General features: G+C 36.9%; 1 protein-coding gene across 1 annotated transcript in view; it reads right to left on the minus strand.

Moving 5' to 3' along the window:
- LOC145978436 (sodium-coupled monocarboxylate transporter 2-like) overlaps positions 1-19,647 on the minus strand; it is a 107,651-nt gene that overhangs the window by 81,114 nt on the left and 6,890 nt on the right. The window contains exon 2 of the mRNA XM_083111076.1: positions 10,123-10,327. Coding sequence (XP_082967202.1) covers positions 10,123-10,325 — 203 coding nt within the window. The 5' untranslated portion in view covers positions 10,326-10,327. The remainder of the gene's footprint in view (positions 1-10,122; positions 10,328-19,647) is intronic.

Raw genomic sequence — 19,647 nt, forward strand, 5'->3', positions numbered from 1 at the left:
CTGCCTGAGAGGGTGTGGATTGTTGTAAAATTTCAAGTTTTGTTTGGATATCATCTATCAAGTGATGAAAATGAGATAGTTCAGATTCAGTGTTGAGGTTTTCAAGCTTTGTGATTTGTTGCTGGACACTGACAAGGGTATCTACAATACCGGGCAATCTGGATTCTAGTACATTTGCCAAATCACTTTGCACTGCTGCTATTGTACCTTCAAGATGGGTTATGGAACTTTGAATTTTTCCAAAATCTTCATATGTTTCAAGTTGCAGCTTAATATTTGCTACACTGCGAGTTATTGCATTCAAAGCATCAGAAGAGGGCAAGTTGTTCATAAAATTTTCAAGTGTCTCAATTTTTTCTTTAACCTCGGCTATGGCATTGTTCAGAGGGTCCAGATTAGGTATTTGGAGTGACTGAATCTGTTCCTTTAGAGTGGAAATCACTAGATCAAAATCTTCTTGTGATTTTATGCTTTTGACAATTGTTTGGAGTTGTGTCTGGACATTATTTATTTGCTCTTCCAATTGTTGTTTCAATTGCTCAGAATTGGTGGCCTGGGTCTTAAATTTGGCTTGAAGAGCTGCAACAGCTTCTTCCAAACTTTGAAAATTATCCAATGTGGCCAGGTCAGTATATTTCTGAAGCAGCAATTTGAGTTCAGAATCAATTTTAAGAAGAGGGTCCATGCATTGTGATTGTAAGTTTGTAACTTCTAATTGAAGACTGGCATTGAGTGTGGTTTGTAAAGCTTGTAAATCACTTCTTAATTTCTTGACTCTGACATCAAGCATCAGAATCTCATCACTGTGATCTTCATGTCTTGTATGGCCAAAAATATCATTAGGCATTTTGTTTAGTAGTTATTTATTATAGAGTATCTGATTCTTAATTCTATAAAAAAGGGTATAAGCTTATCATAAGATCCAGGGACTTCAATATATAAGCAGTCACCAGCAGAAACAGTATATACAGTGCCAGAAATCATGTTTGAGTGCTTAATTCTATAAATATTTTTCCCTACTGAAATTTTAACATCACCCTCAGGGGTTGTAATAAATTGCAATTGCCCACCTACAGGTAATTGGTAATGATTTAAATTGTTGTTAAATATGTACAATATTTTGCCTGTTTCATCATCAATATCTGTAAATATGCTGTTCAGATGATAAATTAACAAGGCACTCAGTTTAGACTGCATATCAGAAGAGGGTTGTGGTGTCGGCAGGTCCATAATACCTTGTTTTTTAAACCCAAATAAGTTCATAGGCATGTTTATTTATTTCAAATCATGCTCTGTGCTTGTGCATTGATCCCCATTTTTCAAATCACAATGACCCCATGGTAGAGTATGTATGCCACATGACAAAATGCATCTCTTATCATCATGTGGGTCCAGAGCCACTTTTCTTACAACATTTGAAGTCAATAAGTGATCCACACTCTGAATTCTGGATTCTGATGTTTTGATTAAACTCTGGGATTTGAGGCAATTTTTATAATCTTCAAATTCAAGCTCTTTTTCCACAGCTACTTTGCCAATACCCTTGGCCTTTTTAGCAGCAACACCACTACATGTTTTAAAACTGTACATCTTGGCACTTAACCCAGCAAATTCCACAATAACATCACCAAGTGTCTCATCTTTTAACTTGCCGGGCACCTTTTTGTTGTGGGGTTGAATATTCAAATGGCCTGGCAATTCACTGGTATCAAAATATTTAAACAATTCAGGCTGTGCCATATCTTGATAAACATTTTCTGTTTTAATATCAAGAACAAAACTATCCGTGTCCATGTACATCAATTTTATATTATCACCATAAAAAGGTTTCAACACATCATAATACAATATTAACATATGTAATTTGGCCAATTCCAATATTGCAGCCCCTACATAAATAGGTTTATCAAACTTAATTTTTGTTTTTTTCATGTTGAAAAGTGCCATATTTTCATCATAAATTCTTCTATAATTGAAATTAGGCTTTGCAACCAATTTTTTGCTCAGGCTGGGGTCAGTAATTACTTTAACATCGGTATGTTTTCTGACATTTTCAATTGTTTTGCCATATACAGAATTGACCATCAATTTAAACAAGGCCTTATCAAATTGGCTCTTTGCAGATGTTCGAAGCTCTGTGTTTGTATCAATGTATGGTTTCAACCATCTTGAGTGCCTGAACCTCAAAACTTTTCCAACTTTGGTCACTTGACACCATGTTTCATCAGGAACTGGAGGTTTTTGTAATATATGACATAGCCTTGTTTTGGCTCCAGTGTCATCATCAATTTCTTCTGTTTAGAGCCAGGTGAGCACTTAACCTCAGGAATTGGGGGAGATCAGAAAAGTCCTGAAGATCCTCAATATTAAAATCTTCAACCCATTCAAGCCCTGCATATGGCAGTTTTTGCATGATAGCATAGCCATACAGGCTGTTTGCATCTACATACTGTATATAATTTGATGGCCGTGCTGGATCATAATCAGGAATATATTTGTTATTTGCTCTGGCATATCTCTGAGAACATTGCACCATCCCCCCTCTTATACCTTCCTCCATAAACAGATACATGTTCTGATCTTGGATCAGATCCAATGGCATTTTGGTGTTTAAAAACATTGCATCCCATGCTAGACCCGGGGCACTGAAAAAATATATTGGGTCCAGTCCATAATTTTGCATTGATGATTTTCTGAATGCCTGCAATATATCAGCTAAGAGGGTTACATCAAGTTTCAAATAAGCCATGTGATAATCACCAAATGTCTGGCATTTTAAATTGTTCCACATCAATTGGGCATGGTGATAATCATCATCAGTGATTCCAGATCCTCTGATTTTGCTGTAAAACTCTTGTTGTGGTGGCAAAGAACATTCATCAAATTTAGAAAAATCTGTAACATAATCATATGGATATACACCCTTCCGCCTAATTAATTTCAGGTCCTGATTTGGAAACAAAGCACGTGTGATTTTGAATTGATCATCAGATAATTGAGTGGCCAGTGTGGCCAGGCTAGCAGATAAAATTCTGTAAGAATCAAGAAATCTTATGTGAATAGGAGCACCATTAACTTTAATTATTTTGCTTATGGATATATATTTTTCATCATTTTCAGCTAAAATATTTAAATTCTGCTTGTCAAACCCCTCATATCTGATCAAATGATGGAAATCATAATTGGATGCTCCATGGCAAAATATAGGGACAAATTTTGGTCTCTTGATCTTAATATTACAGCTATTACACAGGGCCATTTTGAATTTACCATCTGTATGAGAATGGTGTTTCACCTTGATATTTGTATCTGAAAATTCAGAATCACATACCGGGCATTTTTCTGCATTGTTGAAATCTTCAATCTGTTTCTCTGTTAAAGGCAACATGGGTTTTGATTTCAACAAAATATTAGATGCTATGTCACGGCACTCATTTTCTATTCTATGTGCAAATATTTTGATGGCATCTGGCCCCAAGTATGAATCTTTTTTAGTAACAACACCATCCTGTACAATCACATAACAAAAGCTGGAAGGTTCATGTAGCTGGTATGGTGTAATTGAAGATTCTTCAGGATCTGGATTGCAGAATGCAAGAGGTTTGGGGTTTGATTCAAAATCACAGACAATATATGCTGGGTGTTCCAACAAGGCTTCAAATTTTTTGAATTTGCAATTTTCACTTGGATTAGGCATCACCATATGAACAGGTTTATGGTTCCCACAGTATTTCAGATGCTCAATTAACTTGTTTTTGGCAATTTCTGCATTCACTTTACAAACCCCTTTTATTATTTTTTACCATCAAATACACTTAAACATCTTCTGCACAACTTGAATATTGTATTGGATTTGTCTATTTGCTTTCTCACTAAAGCTTCAAGATTATGTATCAGAGTGTAATGATACAATTAATTAAGAGCAGATCAATCGGAACAGCAGAATCATCATCAAATGTACTGATTCTGAGAGGTTCTATCAAGCAATTGCCACGGCCAGTGGAACAAATAAATACATTAATAGATAATTGTTTGCCATTGATATTCCTGGCCTTTTTTTCAAATTTATCAATATTCTGAACAGACATTGGATATTCTAAACCCTTCATTGCTTCATCAAAATCATGTTCATGTTGTTTGTAATAAGTTATTCTCTCAGGATGCCTTGAAACTGGATACAAAGCAGCTAATATACACCACAAAAAGCATTTGTGGTCGGTATTTTCAATATTAACCACGGCTCTTTTGTTTTTAATATTGTCAGGTAATGGCAGATATGTAGATCCTTGTAATGGGCTGAATTCAGAAATATTAACATATAACTTGTGTGGAGAGCCGCATAGGCTCCATCCAGACTCTTTTGCTGCAAATTCAGAGTGTTTAATATTCAATTGATCCATCAAACTGCTTATTATTCTGTCTGAATTTGCATTTGAATATACAGGTACAGTTTCTGTTATGTGGGGCTGTGTAAATTTTGTGCCATTTGGTTTCTTATATTGTGTAAACAATTTGAGGGAGAGCTTATAAGAGCCATTTTGTGCATTTAGAATTGCCTGCACATCAGGATTTACACTGTTCAAAAAATTCTTAATGCCACATCTTGGCTCTGATACAAACCGATAATCCCTAAGTTGGGCATTAAAACTGCTATGGATAGGTGCATAGCATGGCTGCTTTGCAGGTCCAGCATTAACAGGTGCTTCATGCTTCCTTTTCAGACCAGTTGTGGATGGTTGTGGGGGCAATATTGATGACTGTACAGAACAAGTATCTTTATGTGTATATGTGAAGTATTGCATGCTGTATTTTCTATTGCATTTGGGGCAAATTTTTGTGGGAGTTTTGCATTTGTTTGGATTACAAATCTTTTGGTGTCTGGCCCAATTAGAGCTAAATATATTTTTATTGCATTGATTACAATGTTTTTGATTTGGCATTTTTGTTGTTGTTTATTATATATATTTCCTGGGCTTCAATTCAAAACTTTATACTGAATAAAAAATATAAGTTGGGTTCAGCAGTGTGATTTGTGTGTGTGTGTGTATATATATATGTGTGTGTGTGTGTGTGTGTGTGTTAATATTTTTTGGCTTTGGTATTTATATAATATTTCTTGGGAATCAAATCAAAATTCTATGCTTAATCAGTTTGGTTCAGTGCAGACAAAAAAACTGCATAGCTCTATGTTAATTAGTTCTTGAGATATTGTATTTATTAACCACTTTGGCAGGAATAGAACTGCCCGGGCGGGGAGTATTAATCCCACAGCTCCGCGGGGCGGGAATCTGAGAAACTGCCCCGAATATTGATCCCACAACTCCGCGGCGCGGAAATAGAACTGCCCGGGCGGGGAATATTGATCCCACAACTCCTCGGTGCGGGAATCTGAGGAACTGCCCCGAGTATTGATCCGTGCAGAGGAACTGGCCGTGCCGCAGCTCCTCGGTGCGGGAATTTGAGGAACTGCCCCGAGTATTGATCCGTGCAGTGGAACTGGCCGTGCCGCAGCTCCTCGGTGCGGGAATTTGAGGAACTGCCCCGAGTATTGATCCGTGCAGTGGAACTGGCCGTGCCGCAGCTCCTCGGTGCGGGAATTTGAGGAACTGCCCCGAGTATTGATCCGTGCAGTGGAACTGGCCGTGCCGCAGCTCCTCGGTGCGGGAATTTGAGGAACTGCCCCGAGTATTGATCCGTGCAGTGGAACTGGCCGTGCCACAGGCCCTTTCCCCCCCCCTTTCCCTCTTTTTGCCAAAAATTGGTTTTTATTGTAATAGTGTATATTGTTTCTATGACCTTACTTGGGTTATTCCGCCAAATTATATGCTTCAATTCTCCTATACTTTGGTGGAGCCTGTTCAGGTTCTGCCCCCCACTTGTGGGTTCCACTGCCGATCCAGCAATGGTGAAGAATCTGCACTGTGCCCTGGCTTATATAGATTTACAGAGCCAATAGGAGCCCTGCTTATTTAAACCAATCAGAAAACACCACATCATCACATTATGTCATAACTATTTAATCAATTAATATTGCACAACATGATGCAATAGAAGTGTGCCGGGAAGTAAATATGTATGGATGTGGGTGGGTGGGGATGTGGGTAGGGGTGGATGTGGGTGGGTGGGGGTGGGGGTGGGTGGGGGTGGGGGTGGGTGGGGGTGCATCTTGACTTAGTTTTAAGTGCTGTGTTCAAAATAAAAATATAATAGCTGGTAGCTGTATCCAAGCCCTATTATAATTTTTGTTTCTCTATTCTGTCACTAATTTTGATCCTAGAATAATTATATTTATGGGGGTGACTCTGCATGGCCCCCAGAGCAACATATTGAAATTTTGAAAAAATCGATTATTTTTTTTTTTCAATTTTCACTAGTTTTGATCCTAGGCCAATTATATTTATGGGGGTGATTCTGCATGGCCCCCAGAGCAACATACTCAAATTTTGAAAAAATCGATAATTTTTTGAATTTTGATTATCTCTGGAACCATAAATCCTAGAGACATGGGGTTTGTTGCTTTGGCCTGGGCATTTCAAGATGCAACTTTTTGATCTCTATAAATTTTTCAAAATATCTTGTTGTTCTCTAGATCTTGAATAACTTGCCTATTTTTCAAGATGGGAGCATGGGGGTTGCATATTTGAAATCTAGAAGCTGTTTAGAAGTTTTGTTAAAAAATCGATAATTTTTTGAATTTGAGATTTTTCAAAAACTATCAGTACTAGAGACTTGAAATTTTGTAGGCATATTCTAGGCATGATTCTCTATATTTTTTGTCTCTATAATTTTCCTGATATATGCAATATTTAAGCTGTAAATGCCTAATTTTTATAAATAGAATTTTCTGAAAAATGCAATATTAACAAAATTGTTAATATTTTGAAATCTATACATGCTAGGGCACTATAGCAGTTACTATACTTAAGATATCATACAATATCAAAAAAAGCATATTTTTGACAGAATTATGGACAACAATCTCACAGAAGTGCCTTTTATAAGTGTATGCAAATCAATCTGAGGGGGCTCTTCATTTCTGAGGAACTTCTCGAGAGCATTTTTACAAAAATCTTGGATTAGGCAGGGTTCCACACTTGAGCAAAAAGCTCATATGGGCATGTTGAGCTTGTTTTAAGTGTAGGCAATTCTGCTTGAGGGGGGCTCTTCCTTTCTTGGGTTTATAATAGGTACTTTCCCACTACTCTTACCTCTCTAAAAAATTCTGACACTCATACTTTGAAATAAGAACGTTCAAGTATTACTACCTTACCGTAGTTTTCGGGGTGAAAATAACCCTTATTTAGGTTCCCTAGCAACGTATGTTTTCATGGCCAACAACAAACATTGCAAACACGACATTGTTACATCTCCAAACATTTCATCAAAACAGCCATGATGTAGCTATTTTCCTATTTTGAGTACTAAGCTGTACATAACTGTTCATGTAATTTCTGAGCTGAATTTTCTGACAGTGCCGTGCAAAAGTTTATCAACATCGTGTTTTTCTGCGATCACTTTTTTCAAACTTCATAGATTCAAGTGAATTTTTTATACGAGTGTGCAGCTAGGTAGGTACATCCGTATCAACAGGAGTTAGACCAGAGAGGACTCTACAAGATTATAAGAATTATTTTTTCAATTTTTTCAATCTGGCAAAAAATGACACTTTTATTCTTATCACCGTAATGCATGAATGCTAAATAACTAACTCTCTAGCCTTCTTAAACCCGAAGGTTCATGGCTGCAGCAACACAGGCCTTCCATCTGTCTCTATCCTGAGCAAGATCTATATACTCTTTTCCATCCCTACCGATTTCCTTTAGGTCCATCTCAACGTTGTCCCTCCATCTTCGTCTTGGCCATCCTACAGGTCTGTTACCATCAGGTTTCCCAACAAGAATCCTGTAAACTCCTCTTTCCTCTTCCATTCGTGCCACATGGCCTGCCCACCTAAGTCTTCTTGATTTAATTATTCTAATAATATCTGGACATGAATACAAATTGTGTAGTTCTAAATCCAAATATTTTCCTAAGGATATTATTTTCAAATACTCTCAATTTATGTTATTCTTTCAATGTAAGAGACCAAATTTCACACCCATATAATACTACAGGCAAAATTACTGTTTTGTATATATTAACTTTTAGTTTCTTAGTTATTAAACGAGAAGACAAAAGTTTATGAAGAGAGAAGTAACATGCATTTCCTGAATTAAGCCTGCTTATTATTTCCTCTTTAATATAATTTTCATTTGTTAATATTACTCCTAAATATTTGAATTTGGAAACTGTTTCAAATGAGTTGTTATCAATAATTAGATTTTGATTATTATCTAACACTTGGTTTCGGTTTGTAAGCATATATTTAGTTTTCTCTTTTCTAACTTCCAAATGCATCCAACGCTTCTAGGAACAATCCCGAATCTAGTCACGAGTATGAACCCACTCTAGTACTTGGTTTTAAAGCCCTTACCATCAATCACAGCCTGGCACCAACGTGGTATGGAGTCGATCGATGTGTCGTTCAACGACTGAGTGATCTTGCCCCATTCTTCCTTCAGCTTGGTGAACTTCTCGTGGGCATTCTTGGATGTATTGTGCTTGAGGCGTCGCTGCAGCTCATCCCACATGTGATTTATGGGATTGAAGTCCGGACTCCTGCTTAACCACTACATGCGAGTCATGTAATGGTGGTCTATTTACTCCTGGCTGACCCAGATCAATGTTTCGGGTCATTGTCCTCCTGCAGGATGAAATCGTCTTATGAGAAGTGAATGAGTACATGTCATTTGCGGAAATGTCCCTGTACACGTATCGGTCCATGTTGCCCTCGATACGTTGAAGGGGGACCCATCCAAAGAGCACAGAAACATCCTCACACAATCACATTCCCACAGCCATACTTGATGGTGTGCAGTTTGTACTGGGGGGAGGGTACCTTTTGCCTTTGAGACGTCACACTCACTCCCACCGTCTGTTCCAAAGAGAAGGTACTTGCTCTCATCCTTCTACGTGCAACACATTGTTCCACTGGCTTCGTATCCACACGAGGTGCTCCTTCACACACTTCAGTCTGGCCTTCCTGTTCTTGAGTCAAGTCAATGGATTTTTCACAGGCCGACATCCGAACAGTCGCCCGTCCTCATCCACCTTTTCACAGCGTCCAAGGATGGTGGCTTTACTCCTGCTGCCGTTATTTCTCGAGTAATGTCCCTAGAAGACGGACGGGGATTAGCACGGGTAGCACGCACAGTGCTCCGAATGTACAGGGAATCCGTCACACATGGCTGTCTGGACATGGTCATCTTGACACCTGCTCCCTGTTTTCTCGCAGATGGTCGATCTCGAGATGCCAATCAGCCTCCAGAGCTGAAGAAAGAATAGGAAACAAACCCTCCTTCGGTCATCGACTCCATGTCACGCTGGTGGTGATGGTGTGATTGATGCTAAGGGCTTTGAAAGAAAGTACTTGAGTGGGTTTATACTCGTGACTAGTTCTGCGATTATTCCTCGAAGCATTCATGCATTACGACGATAAGAATGAAAGTGTCATTTTTTAACAGGTTGAAAGATCGAATAAAGATTAATAATAATCTTGTAAATAGCCCGACCTGGTCTGACATATGTTGATACGGATGTATCTACATTGCTGCCAAAAATATAAAAGTTGCACTTCAATCTATGAAGTTTGAAAAACGTTATGGCAGAAAAACATGATGTTGTTAAACTTTTGCTCCGCACCGTATGTAGATGTCACTCTTGTTCGATGCACGTTTTCTAACTTTTAATTGAATCATCTGCATTATTTTTTTCTCGAGGATAAAACATGAGAAGAAAATGTTGGATTTCGCACCTGCACACGAATGTTGCTGGGACGTAAGAAGTGGCACTTTCGCCCTTAAAAATGAAGTAAGTATTCCCTCATTTTTTTATTTCTCTAGATCTCTTGAGACCATTTCGTGGGAGGTCGTAATGGAGGATTTTTTGTATCATATCCACTGGAATGCACCCCCATGGCCGAGACTCTCGACTGGTGCATATATTCTCAGGCATTTGGCACAATAATATATTTTTGATTGTAATCATTTCGTTAGTGTTTTGCATAAAAACATAAAGTCATACCTGGTAGTTAATGACATAGACACCGGAAATACTCCCATGTTGCGTCCGCCCATCAGATAATCCATAGTTGTGTTTTGTTTGTTGAAAAATCCATAATAAACACCAATAACCATAGACATGAGCAGCATCGCGACAAACACCAAGTAGTCCAACCAATTGAAAAACTGAATGTCAGGTCCATCTGGGACGGAGGTTAAATTCATCTCTAGAAAAGAAAGAAATGACAATTAACTAACTTATGAGAGTTTGCCTGTGTCAAGTATCTCAGTACATACGAAACTGGCAGTGTTGTGTTGACAGGATTAATTTTGTTATGTCTTTCAGCGCAACAAAAGTGAACATGATTTTATATACTATGAAGAGTCTTTAGAAATTAGGACTCGTGGTATTCTCTCAGCAGATACAGTTAACCTTGGATATTATTTTTTTATCGTTTCATTTTTCTTACTTGGAGGCTATAATTTGGTTTGATTAAGTATTTTTCAGACTAATTTGTGATTTATTTTTATTGCTATTCCTTTATCTTTAGCTTGATTAAGTTCTTGTCTGTCCGAAAAAAATTGAACGTGATTTGATTTTGCGGAGGGGGAGTCTGAGCTTGTTTCTCGGTTTAATGTTGAATATAGTGCCTGAATAGGCTAGTATATTATTTAAAAGTGTTTTATTTAGAATTATTTTATTAAGGTGTGATGGTTTTTCTTAATTATTATTTTAGGGGTTGTTCTTTTAGGATATACTTAAGTTTGGGTACGTGGAGCCTTACCTCAATTTCGCTATGATAAATTAATATATTTGGCTTAAAGGAGATATCTTCTTCCTATTTATATAAATTATTTCCTTGTTGGTTGTAACGTTTTTATTGTATCAATATATGTTCAATTTCTTAATAGTTAGAATATGAAGATTTCTTATGTTTTCAGGACACGCTTAATATTTGACCAAGGAATCATCTTTTAAAATAATTTATCTCATATTATTAGTGTTGTTGGGAATATGATGAAATATGTAAAACATATAATTGCTAGCGTTTGTCCAGTTACAATATATGGGTCCCAATATATATGGGTTCCACTGGTCGGGTCCCAATTCATGTTAGTAGGAGGGTGGTTGCTAACATTATTCAGAATTATGTTTGGTTAATTTGGTAGAACTGTAGTCCTCAAAAATTTCTTTTGACGTGTATTGGTATAATTAATAAAATTATAACAGATATTATTAATGCCAATAACCCCATAGCTTGTTTGGAATTGATCGTAGAATTTCATGTGGAAAAATATAATATTATTCTGGCTGGATGTGTACGGGGGTGACTAGTAGGGTTGCAAGGGTAAAATTTTCGGTCTCCTAAGGTTGTGTGGAATATTAATGAAAGTTTTATTAATATTAAAAGTGTGATAAGAAATCCTAATGTATCCTTAATCCTTAACGGAAAAATATGCGTGAAATGGGATTTTGTTTATATTTCTATTAATAGAAATTGTTTTCTTAGGCCCTGTTTGGTGAAGAAATAATAAGTAAGTATACTATTGATATTGCTCTTAAAATGAGTGATAATAGAAAATGAAACTATACGAAATTGGACTGGGATGGATCTGGGAGGGGGAACACGTCGACCAGGGGACATTTCAATTAGTGAAACAAAGATTAGAGGATATAGATAGGCAGGAAATAATAGCGGAATGTGAAACTAAGAGATCGCCCGAGCTCCAAAGAAGGGGACCGCGAGAATGGGGACAAGTAGCGTACATCAAGAAGGTGAGCATGGTGGCAAGAAAGGGGTTGGCATGGATGAGGCTAGGGGCATGGAGACACGATACAGTAAAAATGAGGAAGGGAGATATAAATGCGTATTATGCAATGGTGATGATGGGACAGAACATTTATTCTTATGTCAGGACACGCGCGTTCTGCAGAAGGAGAAGCTACGCAACATAAGCTTGGAAAGAGTGTTCGAATCAATTGTAGTGCAAAGGAGCATGGAACTATTGGAAAAATTGGGGGTGTATTTACAAACATTTAGGGGGAAAGAAGTGCTGTAAAGAGACGGGATAAGGAAGAGGAATAAGTGTTAATTTACTAGAACTGCTATGTTAACATCTATACGGAATGTAACGGATAGTGTAGTCTGTAGGGAATCATAGTTATGTAATAAGAATAGATGTAGTGCGCACAGCCGATGGCTCGCACACGAGATGAGCAATAAATACTTATACAATGCGTTTCCTACTTCCTAATAACATTCACTTCTGTACATCCTTCGATGTAAAAATTAAATAATAATAATAAACCCTATCCGTCGGTCCGTTTATTTCCAACCTATAGAGCTGAGACTATGTTTACAAGATAAATCTCGGACTCAGATACTCCAAGATGTTTTGGCCCCTCCTTCCACCTTCTCTACCTGCCCTTTTACTTCATGTTATTCAGAATTGTTTTAGTGTGTAGATTGCCATCGTAACATCAAATTATTAACCTGGAATAATTTGAAAAAAAAAAGGGTAGTAACGCTGTGTTTCGAAAGAGTATTGAAAATAAGTTTAGGTATTCAATTCATTCTTGCACCTACAAGTGCGCTCGGATATAACAATGCACTGGGGAGGGGCAAAGAGGACATTTTAACTTTAAATCTTCCGGTGCACTTTCCGAACACAAGCTTTCTTTAGGGACCCCTTACTGTCAAAAAGGTCATCGGCCATGAGAAAAGGTGCACCTTCTAAGTTCTTGAAAATTCAAGCCTAGGCTAATCTCCCCTTCCTTTTCCAAATTTAGACTTGGTCAGACAACCCGGTTTATTAAAATTTGCAAGTTAGGGAACTTCATTTTCTTCATGGTGCTTCAAAGCATCTTTTCAGAGTTCTGGTTGGAACGTAGTAGTATTCTTAAGAGCAGTCTAATATGTTTGTTTTGTCTTGCGTAGTAGTTATGCTGTCTAATTTGTTTGTGTTTGTCTTGTGTAGTAGTTGTGGTGTGTAGTTTGTTTATGTTTATATTGTGTAGTAGTTGTGGTGTTTTTGTGTTTATATTGTGTTATAGTTGTGATGTGTTTGTGTGTGTCTTGTGTAGTAGTTGTGCTGTCTAATGTGTTTGTGTTCATCTTGTGTAGTAATTGTGCTGTCTAATGTGTTTGTGTTTGTCTTGTGTAGTAGTTCCTCCATTCATATTGGGGGTTAGGCGTAGAGCTGACAACTCTGCACTGTAAAAAACAATGTCAAGAAACAGCAATATAAGGCCATGGATGTTCCCAAGGTAAAATATTCCGGAGGTAAAATAGTCCCCCGTTCGGATCTCCGGGTGGGGACTACTTTGGGAGGTCCCTGGACTAAGGATAAGATCTACGTTAGGAATAAGGATATTAAATTAGGCACCTGGAATGTTCTGAGCCTTTACCAGCCTGGGGCATTTCAGTGTACAGTTAATGAGATAGTTAAGTATAAATTAGATGTAGTAGCTGTCCAGGAAGTTAGGTGGCCAGAAGAAGGGAATTGTAAAACTAAAAATTATACTTTTTTCTATGGTGGTACTGAAAATCATAATTTTGGAACAGGCTTTTTCATAAATAATAGAATTATCTCTGCTCTTAAAACAGTAGAATTTATTAATGATAGGATATCATATGCAGTTTTACAGGGTAGGTGGTGTAAAATTATTTTAATAAACATACATGCACCAACGGAAGATAAAGATGATAATACTAAAGACGATTTTTATACAGAGTTAGAACAGGTCTTTGATAAATTTTCTCAGTATGATATGAAAATTCTGTTAGGTGACTGTAATGCACAGATTGGCAAAGAAGAGACATTTAAACCCACGATTGGTAAAGAAAGTCTTCATGAATTAAGTAATGATAATGGTATAAGATTAATTACTTTTGCAACCTCAAAGAATTTAATTGTGAAAAGTACCACTTTTAAACATAAAGATATCCATAAATATACCTGGTCTTCTCCAGATGGTAAAACTCATAATCAGATAGATCATATTCTCATTGATAAGAGAAGGCATACTAGTATTATTGACGTTCGTACGCATAGAGGTGCTGACTGTGCCAGTGACCATTATTTAGTAATTGCTAAATTAAGAGAAAGACTCTCAGTGATAAATCATAAACAACAAAATCTAAAAGTTCTAAAATTTGATACAGGAAAGTTTACTGATGAAAGAATTAAGAAAGATTACCAAATTAAACTGTCAAATAGATTTGATGTTTTGCAGGATTTAAATGATGATGAAAATATAAATGAAACAGACGTAAATAAGAAATGGGAGCACATACGTAATGCAATAGAATCAGCAGCTTAAGAAAGTATAGGATACCATAAACCGAGAAAAAGTAAGCCATGGTTTGATAATGAATGTCATAATCTAATAGAAATAAGAAATCAGGCTAGACTTAGGTGGTTAAATAACTCTGATGATACAAATCTAAACAATTATAATAGAGTAAAGCGAGAAGTTAACCGCACGTTTAGAAGTAAAAAAAGAGATTACTTGAAAAGCAAAATTAACGAAATTGAAACAAACAGCAAAAATAAAAATATCAGAGATTTATATAAAGGTGTAAATGAGTTTAGAAAGGGGTGGCAACCTAAAGTAAACTTGATAAAAGATAAGGACGGTGATTTTCTAGCTGACCCAAGCGATATTCTAAATAGATGGAATAACTACTTTAATGACCTTTTAAATGTCCATGTAGGAGATAAATCAGAAGTAAATGAAGTACACACAGCAGAACCTTTAGTTCCAGAACCTAACTTGACTGAAGTTAAAGATGCTATTAAAATGTTAAAGAATAACAAAGCACCTGGCATTGATTTAATACCAGCTGAGTTAATTAAATATGGTGGAAATTCATTAATATGTCAAATTCATAAATTAATTTGTTTAATATGGAATAAAGAAGAAATCCCTCAACAGTGGAAAGAATCCATAATTGTTCCTGTGTTTAAAAAAGGTGATAAAATGAACTGCAATAATTACCGTGGAATTTCTCTACTCTCAACAACATATAAAATATTATCAAACATTCTTTTAACAAGACTAACCCCATATGCTAAGGAAATTATAGGTGATTATCAATGTGGATTTAAACGTAACAGATCAACTACAGATCAAATTTTTCACATCAGACAGACACTTGAGAAAAAGTGGGAATATAATCAAAATGTCCATCAGCTATTCATTGATTTCAAAAAAGCATATGATTCTGTCAAAAGAGATAAATTATATAATATATTAGTAAAGTTTGGAATACCTAAGAAGCTTGTTAGTATGATAAAAATATGCAGCAGTGAAACAGAAAGTAAAATTCGTGTGGGTATTAAAATGTCTGACAAATTTACAATTCATGATGGGTTAAAACAAGGAGATGCATTATCTCCATTGCTCTTAAATTTTGCCTTAGAATATGCTGTTAGGAAGGTAAAAGAAACTAAAGAAGGACTAAAATTAAATGGTGTGACTCAGTTGTTAGCATATGCAGACGATGTAGACTTACTGAGGGATGATGTGAATACAATAAAGAATAATGCTAAAATATTTTTCAAAACTGCTAAAGAGATAGGTTTGGAAGTTAACAAAGAGAAAACTAAATATATGCTTACAGGCCGAAACCAAGTGTTAGGTAATAATCAAAATCTAATTATTGATAACAACTTGTTTGAACCAGTTTCCAAATTCAAATACTTAGGAGTAATATTAACAAATGAAAATTATATTAAAGAGGAAATAAAAAGTAGGCTTAATTCAGGAAATGCATGTTACTTCTCTCTTCATAAACTTTTGTCTTCTCGTTTAATATCTAAGAAACTAAAAGTTAAAATATACAAAACCGTAATTTTACCTGTAGTATTATATGGGTGTGAAACTTGGTCCCTTACATTGAGAGAGGAACATAAATTGAGAGTATTTGAAAATAAGATCCTTAGGAAAATCTTTGGACCTAAAAGGGATGAGGAGACAGATGAGTGGAGAAGGTTACATAATTTAGAACTACATAATTTGTATGCATGTCCAGATATTATTAGAATAATTAAATCAAGAAGACTTAGGTGGGCAGGCCATGTGGCACGAATGGGAGAGGAAAGAGGAGTTTATAGGATTCTTGTTGGGAAACCTGATGGTAAGAGACCTGTAGGAAGGCCAAGACGAAGATGGAGGGACAACGTTGAGATGGACCTAAGGGAAATCGGTAGGGATGGAAAAGAGTATATAGAACTTGCTCAAGATAGGGAAAGATGGAAGGCCTGTGTTGCTGCAGCCATGAACCTTCGGGTTTAAGAAGGCTAGGGAGTTAGTTAATAGAAAATGAAATACAAGGAATCGAGTTAGTGTGGCGATATCTCCTGCAAATACTCCTCAAATTCATTGTACTAATATATTGCCTAAATAAAGAATAGCAGACAGTAAGTTAGTAATTACTGTTGTTTCACAAAATGACTTATTTGGAAACACTTATTCGCAAATTAAATTCAACCAACGTCGGTGATATGTCTAATCGTTTTCGGCAATACAGTTGCGAGAAGCCGACACAGTGACAAAGCGACGAATATTAATATTGTCATCAAAAATACAAATTATTCACATATTCTATCATCCCTTCATGTATTACGCACACCACATTCCCAAAACGCATGTTTGGTGCTGCTGCATTGTTACTAATAAAACTCAACCTTCTTCCGTCTTCTTGCGTTGTAGCAACCTGCACAGAAATTATTAAAAAGATTAGGGTGAAATGGCCGTAATTAAAAATACCATTTCAGAATTGGGTAATTGCAAATAAAGTACGCGTAATAGGCTATTGGTAAACATACTTAACAATAATGAAAAGGTAAACGCAACAAGTTACTTTCTTATCATCTCTAGTTTCAAAATCAAAGTTTATATGCAATCGTTAATTCGGAATCCCACAAGAAGAAATTACACGGGTCAGGGGAACCTAGTGGCCACCGCTGATGTGCATGATCTCTAGCGACTATGGATGTTGATTTGACTGTGAAGGTTAATTTTGGGTGTGGCACCATCAGTTGAAAGGTGAAGTCTGTGATACAATTTTTCTTCTGGGAACAGGTGTTGTTCCAGGATGTCAAGGAGGGAATTTCTTGTGAAAACGTCTTCATGAAAGAAGCATGTTCCGTCAGTGGCGTACGCAGGATTTTTTTTTCTGGAGGGGGTGGAATTGTAAAGGTGGATATTACATAGCTGCGTTCTAGGAGTCGGGATACACAATGAAATATTTTGAATATTTGTGGCATTCTAGTCTATTAAAATTGTACCCAAAGACAAAACTGGTAATCGGGACTCACTTTAACCCTTAACGCCCAAATATAAAATATTATTTATAATATATTGAAATTCATATGCAAAAGGTAAAAGGTAAAGTGCTCCCCTGTGCATAGCACCACGCCGTGAAGGCGTATAGGGGGTGTGGGGGTAACGCCCCACACTTTCTTGATCCGGTCGTGAGTGCGGGTGTTGTGATCAGCATCACGCCCCTGACCGCCTTTACCCCCCAGGGTTTCCCCCAGGTACCCATGTTATTCGACGCTGGGTGGGCGCCCGGATTTGAACCGGCCGGAGATCGAACCCGGGACCTTTAGCATGGTAGTCAGACGCGTTACCGACTGAGCCACCGCTGTGATACAATTTTTTTGTATTTGTATTTGTATTTGTATTACAATAAATTCATATGCGCCAAATATAATTTTTATGTGATTAAATTTACTATTTCCAACAACTTAGAGTAGTTTTTAAATATATAAATTCTAGCAATTAATTGTAAACCAAATAGAGAGAGATACATTCTATAGGATGTTCCGTATAGGACGCCGAATTAAAAAATTAAATGAAAATATGGAAATTATTTCATATATTTCACATATATGTAAGCAGTAACATCTCCCATTTACGTATGAAAGACAATGTCAGGCATATGTCCACTCCTACTGAGTCTCCCCAAAATTATTGATAAGCCTCTCGCAGATGTCTGTTCGGATGCCTCCAATCACGCGTATGGTTTCCGCCTTCAGTTCCAAAAGGGTTGGTGGTTTGTTGGCGTACACCTGTGATTTTACAAACCCTCATAAGAATAAAATGACTGGGTGTAAGATCACACTCCACCTGCCAAAACCCACACCACACAGTCGTTCTCAGCGGATGGATGGATTTCACGCTCCTGGATTATTCGAGGATTTTCGGAAGGAAACCACAACAAACGAGTCAAATCAATTGAGGCTCCATTAATCGGCGTGACAACAGATACCAACATTGGTAAGAACAGGTATGCCAACCTCGAAACAAAACAATAACACTCGATTCAAATTCGGCGTCCTATACAGAACATCCTTTATTTTCACCATTACGCAATCTTTCCTTGCAGTAGTGAAATAAAATGATAATTATAAGAAAAATATGGAATAGGAAATAGAAGAATGATTATTTTTGTTGAGCATACCCTTCAAATAATTGTGTAAATTTAACAATGTCAAATTTTTGGAAAATATACATCTTTTTTTGAGAACCTTTTTCATTGAAATAAATTGTAGTTCGAATACATATACATTTTCACAATCTCTTTTGCTTTACACGATTTATCTAATAGTGACCATTGTATTATTTTCCTATTTCATATATGATGTCACACAAATTTGATCTGCTATTTTTCCTTTTTCTTTACTACTGCTTCAATGATCAATTTGGCATAGTGTCTTTCCCTTACAAATTATCTCAGTATTATTTGTATGTACCTATTGATAATTTCCACAATTATCCTCACAGTAGTGTGAGCTATAAAGGTCTGGATAGCAGACGTTTGGAGCTGCACATAGTTCACAGTGACGTGCACTGCAGAGATAGATCAATCAAACTCATATCTCTAATTACTTTCAAATCACAATATTTATTGTCTTGTTAAAGCGGCAGCTCATATGCAACACTTTTTTTTTCACGCGCTTCTCGTCCCTCGGTGCGATCCGCGGGTAAAGTTGTGTTAGCCTCACCACTTCCAGGTAGAAACTGCCGCCCGAAGGGAAAGGGAGGATTTCTGCCTCTATTTCCCTTGCCCCCTCGCCCCCCCGCTGTAATGGTTGAAAGCCCTTGCTTTCAGGTCCCCCAGTCTATCTCCTATAGGAACAGATAGGGATTGGTTTCCCTTCGATTTCTTTATAAATCCTCTATAGAACTTCGGGGAAAATTTTCTGCACTACTTATGTTCTCTGTATTTACACCACAACTTTTTACACGTTGTACAATGTATGCATAATTAGGGATGTAGTTTTATTATTTATGAAATGAGAACGTATTATGTGCAGACAATAACGTTATGATTTCTTCTTTTTCTTTTTCCAAATATGAAATATATATTGATTAAATTAGGTGGCCGCGGTGGCTCAGTCGGTAACGCGTCTGACTACCATGCTCAAGGTCCCGGGTTCGATCCCCGGCCGGTTCAAATCCGGGAACTTTTCTAACGATGGAAGCGGCCCCGGCGCCCACCCAGCGTCGAATAACATGGGTACCTGGGGGAAA

The sequence above is a fragment of the Lepisma saccharinum genome, chromosome 24 (assembly GCF_977018435.1).
Source record: "Lepisma saccharinum chromosome 24, izLepSacc3.1, whole genome shotgun sequence".
NCBI lineage: Eukaryota > Metazoa > Arthropoda > Insecta > Zygentoma > Lepismatidae > Lepisma > Lepisma saccharinum.